At 34.7% G+C, this 11,711-nt stretch overlaps 1 protein-coding gene across 2 annotated transcripts; it reads right to left on the minus strand.

Moving 5' to 3' along the window:
* Positions 1-1,623: 1,623 nt before the first annotated feature.
* kras (v-Ki-ras2 Kirsten rat sarcoma viral oncogene homolog) lies at positions 1,624-11,023 on the minus strand. Of its 2 annotated transcripts, XM_052543977.1 has the most exons (6): positions 10,645-11,023; positions 8,136-8,253; positions 6,870-7,048; positions 6,590-6,749; positions 4,803-4,927; positions 1,624-3,683 (listed from the first exon to the last, which is right to left on the minus strand). In XM_052543977.1, exons 2-5 carry the CDS (start codon positions 8,244-8,246, stop codon positions 4,808-4,810), a joined length of 570 nt encoding a protein of 189 aa, XP_052399937.1. In that variant the 5' UTR covers positions 8,247-8,253; positions 10,645-11,023; the 3' UTR covers positions 1,624-3,683; positions 4,803-4,807. The 2 variants fall into 2 exon arrangements, with proteins under 2 accessions (XP_052399937.1, XP_052399938.1); XM_052543978.1 differs by lacking the exon at positions 4,803-4,927 and having other exon boundaries at positions 10,645-11,022.
* Between the last annotated feature and the right edge of the window lie 688 nt (positions 11,024-11,711).

Consider the following 11,711-nt stretch of genomic DNA (forward strand, 5'->3'; position numbering starts at 1 on the left):
TGTTTCGCTAAAGGTTCTGCTATATGCGAATGAAAGTGATATAATTTTTATATTGAAAGATAAAATGTTTCATCAGCTGTTTGGTTGTGTAAAATATGATAGCTTATTTCCACAAAATAAGAAAAAAAAAATCATGCTGTGTTAAATCTTTATTATGACATAAAAGATCAAAATTACGACAAAGCTATAATGATAAATTAAAAAGTCAATGGGGACAAAAGTCAATCTCATAAAAATTATGTAGTATGTCATAATCTTGACTGTTTATCTTTGGATTATTTTGGATTTAGCATATCACAGTTTTGACTACTGAAGCCAAAATTTATTTCAAAAAAATAATGTTTTCAAAACTTGGTCAATTCTGACTTTCATTTCAAATTTCAAAGAAAAAAAATTCAATCAAATTCAAACAAAAATTTAAATGCAACACAGAGAGTTCTGGGAAAGTTTACATTTTACAGGAAATTACCGTTAACAATTTAACAGGTTTGTACTGTAGCATTTTCAAAGTATTGCACCATTAAAATCACAGTAATTTTTTACAGTGTGTGGCTGAAATGAAATTACATGCTAATAAGTAAAACTGCTTAAGTACTGTATATTCATTCAAAAGATTAGTCCCTGACAAACTAATGAAATCTGCCTAGAAGGATTACAAATCCTTAATCATGAATCACAAATGAATGACAAAAAGGTCCTGAAAAAAAAAATGATGAAAATTGGTCAGAAGGTTTACCTTGATTAGAAGTGCTTTGAGGGGATTAACATGGCAAAAAATACATTTTAAAAACAAAATCAATGTTGGGCCCATATTTTATTGGTTACTGTAGGTTTTCCACGCAGCAGAATTAAACCATACATGTATTTCTTTTTTAATTCCTTTTAAAATTGTATTGAAGACAGGACACCCGAGCACTGCAATCACATTTAAAAACTGCATTATTAATGGCAAATGGCTTATCCTACGAAACGTGTCCTTTTCGCCTGCAGTTAAACTAATATGGAACAACCTATTCATCTTGGCACCAGAGACAAAGGTAGGTTTCAAATCCACAGCAAGCTCGATATTTAATTTCACGTGGCGAATGTAATTACGCCGAAGAAATGATACCGTGCCCCGGATTAAATCAGGGAGTTATTGAGAGTGCCTGCTATTTTAATTCTGTTAGGATGACATTACAGAAGACCATCTGAGAAACTACTATAGCATGGCATGAGAGAATACTGCCCCTTTGTGGCACATAAGAGACATGCATGCATAAAGGTGAATCTCATGAAATTGACTGCTTAAATTCAATATATATGAATGCATATCCCATTCAAAAGTTAGATTTCTATTATGAAACATTGTTATTCAGCAAGGTTGCGTTAAAGTGATGGTCGCAAAAGATTTCTAGTACAAATAAATGCTGTCTATTCATTTCTAAACGTTCGATTGAAAAATCCTGAAAAACAGAGCACAAAAACATGGTTGCAAAATATACTAAACCTTCTAAGATTTTACAAAATCAAGCAAAATTTGATTTTTTGAAAAAAAGAAAAAAAAAGTTAAGCAATTATACCAATATTTGGTATCATTTTGCATTCATTCTGAACCAACAAACAGACACAGAGTCTCTCCTGTGGGTTTTATGTACTTCTTTTAATTACACATTAAATAAGACAGGTGAGATTAATGGGGGAAAACAGGATTGGGTTGCATTTATAAATCCGTGCAGATCTGAGAACAGCTTCCATCATCCGAACCATCACATTCACCAAAAAAACATGAACGAGGAGCGAAAGACGACCTCAGATCAGCACTTTCTCATAGACGCCAACACATGACCCTCAATTAAGCGTCATTCAATTCATTAAACAAAAAAAAGCACAATTTACAAAATATTCATCTTTATCACAACCGTACAAAGGCTGTTTAAACAAGGTACATGTACGTCTGAACCCTTGTCTCAACATTTGCAATTGGCACACCAACAGACAGAACATTTCAGAACAGAAACCGTTCCAAAAATATCTTATGACTCGCGTTACAGACGGCTAGTAAATGATTTTAAAGGGAACAGAAATCACCCACAACACTTAACTTTGCATATGAGCAGACATCCTGATTTATTTCCTGTTTAGATTTCTCTGTATTAGTCAAACAGCAATATAGAAACAAGTATCAGAAAAGCAAACTAGTCATGCTTAAGGACCAAGGTTTTAAAGCAACATTCTGCTCGTGTATTGTAGGTCTCCTATAAATGACATCACCTCATGACATCACAAAATAAACCTTTAGATCACTCTCTTTGGTTTGAGTGATGGCTGAAAACTTGCCATTTTGCCTTAGTATACTAGACGGAGTCTTCTAGAACCAGAACGTCTTGATGGTTGATGGCAGCATAAACGCACAAGGCATTTGTTTTGTTCCTTTTTTTAACATACATTTGCATCAAAACAACTAGTGGTACAGTAGGTTATATTCACTAATCAAAATTTAGCAATAAAAAAAATAATAATAATAAATTCAGCCTTGTATTGTGCTGTTTGGCTGGACACAAGAGGGTAAATATTCATATGTAATAAAAATCCTCCTCTGAGGCTTTTGCTAATGTAGATACTTACAGAGAGATTCCAAACGCTCTCTGGAATACTTAACTCTGATTGGTCGACTGCAGCTTTATTCTTTTAGTCAGAATCTGCCAGGAGCTGGTGAGTTTTCAGTATTATTTACAACAGGATCTGTAATTTATTAGGTTTAAATCAAAGACTTATGATTTATACGGAAAAAAAAAAAACTTTTATCAAAAAAAGCCTGCAGAGGTACATTTAAATTGGTTGTTTAATGAAGTTGATACTTTTTTTTTTTTTTTTTTACATGCTGTTACCTCTTAGCAGATTTTGACTCTTATATAAAACCTCATGAATTGATCAGAAAAATGAACAACGGCCATATTGAAATAATCGCGCCTGTCGGACAGACACCACAGTGGCTATTACACAGAATTCCCTGGAAGTTTAATGAACAGAACACAGCATGCATACAGGGAAATAAGGTTAACAAGGTGAAGATTTCACCATGCATGACCATGGCTTTCCAGAGAGGGCGTGGAAATCCGACTACAATGGAAGTTCCCATGCAGGTTGTTTTTGGAAGTCCGGGACATCCAAAGCCAGGATCATACACAGTGATAATGTTTCAAAACGCCACCAAAAATGATTCCTCAAAGTTTCAGTTCCTGGAAAATCAAGTGACTCACATGCAGCTAGCTACACGGCTAGCTCTCTCTCATACCTCACACCGAAAGCCTGTTTTCATGTCCACACCTTTCTTTAGAAATCTGTTAAAACTACTCTAGATAAACCAACTGCAAAATAAAACCACTTCTGACAGCCCACCCAGGAAAATAAGCCAGAACGGTGTGAAGGGACTGGCACCGAATGAGAAGTAAAGCTTATTTCTTTTAAGAAGGATCCATTCTGTATTTTGAGCAGGCTAATAATTTAGTGTAATGTACAAAATGCAGCTGTGGAAGTTTTTTTTTTATTTTTCTTCTGAGTCTATAATGACAGGAAAGGCTTGTTCACATTAACACACATTTTGATTTGGATTTCTTCTTTTTCTTCTTGCCATCCTTGCTCATCTTCTCCTTGTGCTTCCGGATTTCTCGGACTAAAGTGTAAAACGCGTCGTCCACGCCCTTCAGAATAAAGGGAAAACAAGAACTTCGGGTTATCATCTAAAAGCATCAAACACTCGAACAAAAAAAAAAACAAGAATCTATGCCCAACTTTGGCTGCCATACTCCAAACATTAGCCATCTAACATTAAAACTGGCCTCAGAGAAGACTTAAAAAGGCCATGATCACCAAACCCACAGTGAAACTAAAAATAAACTGCGGGAAAAGATAGAGAAGAACGTCAATCTCACAAAGAAACGGTCATACTCAATCCCAATATCAAAAAGGAGACGTTATATTCTGCAAAAAAAAAAAAAAAGCACACTTTCCCTTTAAAAAAATAAAATAAATCTTGTATGGGAAATTATGTTTTTAAATGTAATACCTAAATTCAGTTAATTACATAAATATATCTTGTCTGTTTTTTTTTTTTTTTTTACAACTTTGCATTTATTAAAATCACCACAACAAATAATTTCTGTCTGGAAAGTGATTTTTTAATTACTATTAGCATTATTTAAATTATGTAAAACTAATACTATAAACACAATATATAAAAACAGTCTTGAAAATGATATTGTATTACAATCACCATATTTTTCGGACTATAAGTAGCACCTGAGTATAAGTCGGACCAGTCCAAAAATACGTCATGACGAGGAAAAAAACATATATAAGTTGCACTGGACTATAAGTCGCATTTATTTAGAGAACCAAGAGAAAACATTACCGTCTACAGCCGCGAGAGGGCGCTCTATGTTTTCAGTGTAGACTACAGGAGCACTGAGCAGCATAGAGCGCCCTCTCGCGGCTGGAGATGGTAATGTTTTCTCTTGGTTCATGTGAAATTAATTTTGATAAATAAGTCGCACCTGACTATAAGTCGTAGGACCAGCCAAACCATGTAAAAAAGTGCGACTTACAGTCCGGAAAATACGGTAGCATTCTTAGCATTCAAATATGACGTACAATTCTAAACACTTCATTTGTGTTCTAAAATAAGGTTTTATTTTTATTCTATGATCAAATGTGGAAGGTTGTGAAAATAAATATCACGATGCTAAATCTCTTATCGGTTTTAAAAATAGGCTTACTGTATACAGCAGATTTGGTACTCTACAGCTGGGCTTCACACTTACCCCGCTCACATCAAAACACATTTTTTAAGCTTGATGCATTGTGTTGTCTCTTCTTCTTTACTGAGTTTTCTCAGCCGGTATTGCCTGATTTCCCGTACCAGAGTATAAAAGGCATCTTCCACTCTCTGCAGTGCAAAACACAACTCCCTTCAGTGTCAAGAGACGCACAAGCCTTCATCACCGAGAAGCGGAAACAGTCTCAATTGGGTTTCGGGAACCGAATGGCACTAAAAAGTTTTCCACATAGTGCTGGCACAATTAATATTAGCGTTTTCTTTTTGATTATTTCTGGGAATTTGGAGAGAATTTGGCATAATCAAGTTTTTACATCAACTTTCCACAAAAAAAACTAAACAAAAACATGCTATTCAATGGGATGATATATGTTGGAAAACATTTTAGAAGAGTTTCTCTAAGAATAATTAATAACGTCCATGAACATACACACACACAGTTTTACTGAAAGATAAGAGAATTAGAAAGTGCTATTAGAGCAATACACACAGAACCATTTCGGCCAGAGAGAGAATTGTGGGTATTGTAGATTGGCACTTTGGTGTCGGCCAGGTGCATGTGATGCTCCAAACAGAGAGAAAATAAATTAATTCAGGAGGTTTTATTACACCCCAGCACCACAAGGAGTTGTGATTTGAGCACTGCAGAGTGTCTGCCCTGATATTTAACATGACAGATTTGATATCCCCAACTGATTAACAGTGATTGAACCTCTGATCAACCAATCAAAAAAAGATTAATTTATGAAATCAAACAGACACATTATAATGAATGCAGATGAGAGACCAGGCACAAACCCAGAGGCAGATCAGTTGTGTTGTGTGATGTGACCTGATTGATTATTCATCAAGCACTCAGAATTAACTCATGCATAAACCCAGTGTAAAGCAACAGTACGCAATGACCAGCTGTCCCACAATTCTATACATTTCTACGGACTTCAGATGGTGTGTGAATGCAACAAAAACCATGTCTAGGCCACAGTTACCTCCTAAACATAATACAATAACACGCATATTTATGCAATAAGACTTACTTATATTGTGACTATTTTAAATGGAAAAAAATAAAAACAGATGTGTAGGGGAGTTACAATTTTACCTTTTTATTATTACTACTATAAACGGTTAGCAAAAAAATAATCTTCATTAAAATGTTACATTTTGGCATCACATCAGTGGTGGACTTGAACAGACTTGGACTATGACTCTGCTTGGGCAAAGAGTCATTATATATAAATATATATATATATTTTTTTTTTTACAATTTCCTTTGATTTTGATTAAATGTGACCGAGACATGTTCTTATAATGCTTTTCAAGACTCACCTTTAATGGTTGTATATATTCTGGTTACTGTTAACTTTTATTAAAGATTTTAAAACCATGTTTAACCCAATAATGCATTAACATGACATTAAAGACGACATGAAATGGCATACACAACTCATTTATCTTCCATAACGCATTTCGAAGCTAAGTAATATGGTGAAAAAAATTTATAAATGAAGGTTTGGGTAATTTTATCCATCGAAATCTGAATCCTATGCTAATACTAGGATATCATAGACGCATAAAAGTGGTTTCAGAGGTGGATAATGGTAAACAATTTTTTTATAATGACGAGCAGTGCACAAGCACCAAGGACATTTATTTACAGAAAATGGTTGATTTTGATTTCATGTTGTCTTTAAACCAGTTTTAAACCTTTTATTTTCATTGATTGGTCAGACACGATTGTATTCGATCCACGACCGCCCATGTCTTCCATACCTGTCTCGTCTTTGCTGAGGTCTCTATAAAGGGGATGCCGTAGCTCCGTGCTAAATCCTGAGCCTGCTTGGTGTCCACACTGCGGGACGGAAGATCACACTTATTCCCCACCAGGACCATGGGGACGTCCTCCGAGTCCTTTACTCGTTTTATCTGCTCTCTGCCAAAGCACACAGAATGCCAAAAATGAATCTGACATTGTGAGGTGTTTTAACCCTTTACTGACCTGATTCTGCAGGTTATGTGACTGCACACTGTTCGGTTTCTATCAAACCCTCACCTGTAGTGGTGAATGTCCTCAAAGGACTTGGTGTTATTGATGGCGAAGACACAGAGGAAGCCCTCTCCTGTCCTCATGTACTGATCCCTCATGGCGCTGTACTCCTCCTGACCTGCAGTGTCCAAGATGTCCAACAGACACGTCTCCCCATCAATCACCACCTGCTTCCTGTAGGAGTCCTGCACAAGTGAAATGACCTTTTGAGCATGTTGAACAGTATAACAATACCAAGCTACACTGGTTCTGTAAAATCAATGCACAACAATAATACCAAGCATAAAATATCCCCAAAATGATATCAAAAACCTGACATTTGTAAAATAACCAATGGTATTTGTTGGCAAAAATAGCGTTTGAGTTTTAAAATGATCATTTGTGTGTAAATTAAGTCTAGATAAAAGGGTTTACAGGTCAACACAAAATTAAAATTAGAAAGATTTTCTTCAGCATTTGTATTGCATGTTCTAGTTCTTTAGCACATTATTCCAAAGGAAATTTGCCTCAGTCATTTTGCGTCAAAACTACAACAAACATAAAAAAAAAACATCTAAAAGAACAACTATAAAACATCTAAAAACAACAAAATCATCCCAAAACATCTACAAAACCATCTAAACAACTATAAAACATCTAAAAACAACAAAATCATCCCAAAACATCTACAAAACAAACATCTAAAGAACAACTATAAAACATCTAAAAACTACAAAGTCATACCAACACATCTAAAAAACAATAAAAAATAAATAAAAAAACTACAAAAACATCTAAAAATAACTTCAAAACTATTACAAAACATCTAAAAAGCAATTACAAAACTACAAGACCAAACAACTGCTCTTCTTACCCAATCAACCAATCCCAGAGTAAAAATAAAAGTTCTGTCCTTCATTTTTCCCCCCTCTGATAGGACACATCACATAAATAAATAGGTTGTGAATGCTGTTTGAAGCTGACTTTAAAAATAACCTAAAGTTTTTCTTAGTTTGTTTATTTTATACAAGGGAGAGAGAGAGAGAGAGAGAGAGAGAGAGAGAGAGAGAGAGAGAGAGCTAGCAAGCAAACAAACAAAAAACTTATTTGGAAATATGTAAATTTGTAAACTAAACATAGAAGGGTGCCAAGCCAGAAAAGTGAAAGGTAAGAGACACAATGGCCTTCAATCTGGAATCCACCTTCTTTTAAACCAGAATAACCAGATCAGTCTTGAATCTTTAATAGTAGATTTTTTTTACATAAATCACATGTGGGTGACACATGCCTCACCTCTATGGTTGGGTCGTATTCGTCCACAAAGTGGTTCTGGATGAGTTGGATGGTGAGAGCACTCTTGCCCACGCCTCCCGCCCCTACGACCACAAGCTTATATTCTGTCATTCTTCACCTGCAGATGAAAAAAAAGATTCAAATCCATGAGCAGTTAAAGACTTTTGCAGCACCAGCTTTGATATACTTACCGGACTTCAAATAATTGTTAATTAGCTGCTGCTACTATCCAAAGCACCTTCACTAATTTCAGATTCAGTGTGCTGGTGTAACCTAGGGTTAGACTAACTTAATCAAGGGGATTGACAGTGATAGTACAATGATAAAGCCTTTACGGTTTGAACTTACAACCGTTCAGCTACCAACACAGATTTTTAACCATTACACCACAGCATCCTACAGTAAGGCAAGACTGGAAAAGTCTGGCACGTTGACATTTAATTAAAATGCCAGGTCTAATGGACTGACCCAAAAACAGCATTTAAACACCACTATTAATACATTAGTAGTAGTACCTTTATTATCCCCTTGGGGAAATTCTGTTTCAGTGGTTTTCAACATGCGTTTCACATAGAAAACAATACAACATAGCAACAAGACACAAGTATGAAGGGGAAAATTTTATTTTCTAGAAATAATCAAAATGGCACTGAATCAACTGATCCATAAAGGAATACTACAGTTCTCTATGGTTTGAAATTATTTTGTTGTAGGAGCATTTATAACACCTACATCATTCATCATCTCTACAATAGATTTTCTTCGTCGAATCACTTTATTAGTACAACTAAATAAAACCAGTAATATAAACAGACTCAGACGGATTCAACACATAACGAATTATAGACTAGCATGATTTGACATGTTATGAAGATCATATCATCTTACCTGCTGCTACTCTATAACTAAATCATGAGTATAATCGTTACTTCTCACTTTTCGTTACAATAACTCAAAACCAATTAATCTACAGTAAACCGAATCAATTCAACAGGTGATAAACGATGCGAAAACAAATGTAACAATTTTAAGTTATACATTTATAAACTAATCCTCTAGAATACTTTTTACTTGGATTTTTCTTTATTGGAATTTAAAATCGATTAATTTAAAACCCCATAACCGACACTGTCCCACCTGTGGGACGCTTGGCACTCTTTTTTGTTATTGTCTTTTTCTCTATAAAATCTTTTTAGAAATCATCATAAATCATATATCATTTGAAAGCTTAGAAGCCCAAGATTCATTCTGTGAAAACCATTTTGAAATCGGACATTGTGTTACCATGGAAATGGTACTTTAATATCTACTGGCAGTCTCCTCCCCCTTAGTGGGCAGGGTCCAGTGTCATATTACAAAATGCTTTATGGTCTACTAGAATCAAACCTTTTCATAAACTTGGCAACAAACATATCATTGGAAAGGTCTGAGTCTCAGGATTTCATATTTCAAAATTCTTTAAGCAAAATTCAAAGCAGTTTTGATAACTCCCACTGGCTGTGTGTGGTATGATGCCCCAAATAAAACCTTAAAGTAACATCAATTTTTTTCATATCAACTTCAAATTTGTAACAATTTATTAAGACACAAGGCTTTAATTTTATACCAATTTTAGAGTAAAACCTGTTACGTAAAATATTTATAATAAATAAAATGAATATAGCGCATTTTATTTACAGTACATTTAAACTTCAATAACTTTTTGATAATTCAATTTTTTTATTCCACTTTTGCCAAAATCTGCTATTTTTATTCTCTAAAGAGACCAACCTTAGGTTTATATTCCAAAAAGGGTTCATAAATTACAGCAATTTAAGTTTTGATAGTGCACTTTAATGCCCATTTAAAAAATGGGGGGTGACAGTTAAGGGGTTAAAGACTCACAGACTGCAACACTATACTACGATTTGATATCGTTTTTACTAAAAACCAACCTTAAAGTATTGTATGTATCTTTTTGAGTTTATATGATTTATGTTGTGTGTAATAAAGTGTGTATTAGATTTGAACTCAAGTTAAAATGAGTGAATCGTTAATAAGTACTTTATAGTTCAACGCATTGTATCGCAGGGCCTGAGTTTAACTTGGGCGTGCGATGCCAATAATACACTGGAACAAAATATATACACACACAAAAGCTCACGTTTAACCAATGTTCAGCATTATATGTACATGAGTGGTCGTGACTGTTAATACACACGTTAAAATAGTTTTTTTTTTTATTATCTCTACTCTGGGTTTGTTTGTAAGTTCCGCGTCTGAAAAGCGTCTTATATCATGACCTTGCATTAATGTTATTATCCATTTAAAGAGCGTGTATAAAGCGCATATATCCGTTGACATTCCCGTCAGAGAGTTTAATTTTTTAATTTATTTTTTTCAAACAGGAAAATAATAAAAAATAGGGCTGAATTCTGTTCTTTCCAGGCTACATGGCCTGCGCCCGGAGGCTGTGCTTCATACAGATATGGGCGGACACACTGTTGCGTCCACCTAAATGATCACTTACCCCAAAATATCAACGATTTTCAGCTGTTTACGGTTATTTTCAGTAGGTGGAGGAGGTTAAAAGGACGAGTAATACGCAGTCGAGCAACCACTTCCGAGCATCAGCATGCATCTTGCATTATAATAGACGAAGCATCTGTAGGTGCAAATAATCCCGATCGGTGTCCTTTCAATGAGCTGTGCAGGGCGGAGGGCTTGATCGATAACTGACCGGCTAACAACACCAATGATTAAAGGCTAAATGTGGTTATACGACGGATAACGAATGCACTTTAGTTTAGAGTGTAATAGCACACGAGAAGGTGCCACAACATATTCGATACTGGGCAAAGACCGGCTTTTGACAAGCGCTGAGAGCAGTGTTGGTGTAGACTGGCTTGCTGCTTAAATAGGCCCTAAATATAACCGGAACGTGTACGTGCGTGCGTCATCGCGTATGTTTAATCGTATTGGATGTTTCACCTGTCAGTCAGAATTCAGGGCTTTGTATACGGGGTGCGAGGAGCCAATCGTCTACGGTATCGACTGACTAATACAAATTACTCGGCTTAGATGTTTATTGTATGACTTGATACTTTATAAGTTAGTTTTCTTCTTTGACATTTAATGTAAATACGGTTAACAGATACACATAATTTTGAAACAAAGCATACAAAGTAAATAATATATATAGGGAACATTTTTAAATAAATATATATTTAAATTGTTTATTATTATTATTATTATTATTATTATTATTATTTATTATTATTGTTTCTATGTAATGCTTTATTTCTTTCATAAAAACTGTCAAGATTGAAAATATGTGTATGTCTGCATTTCTGTATTAACAGTTTGTGAAGAGATGTTTTAGTTTACAATAATACATTTATCACAATTATTTATCACATACACAAAATTATCATTTATATTGTAACCAAAAACAATATGACTTACAGGCAAAGAAAATTCACTAAATGATTATGAACATTAATATCAGGGCTGGATTAGTTTCAAAATACATCACTAGAGTTCCACAAATATTTTACTAAGAAAAAGCTTACATGATTGCATACATTATGTTTGAAA

Source organism: Carassius gibelio, chromosome A25 (assembly GCF_023724105.1).
Source record: "Carassius gibelio isolate Cgi1373 ecotype wild population from Czech Republic chromosome A25, carGib1.2-hapl.c, whole genome shotgun sequence".
In the NCBI taxonomy this organism is placed as follows: domain Eukaryota; kingdom Metazoa; phylum Chordata; class Actinopteri; order Cypriniformes; family Cyprinidae; genus Carassius; species Carassius gibelio.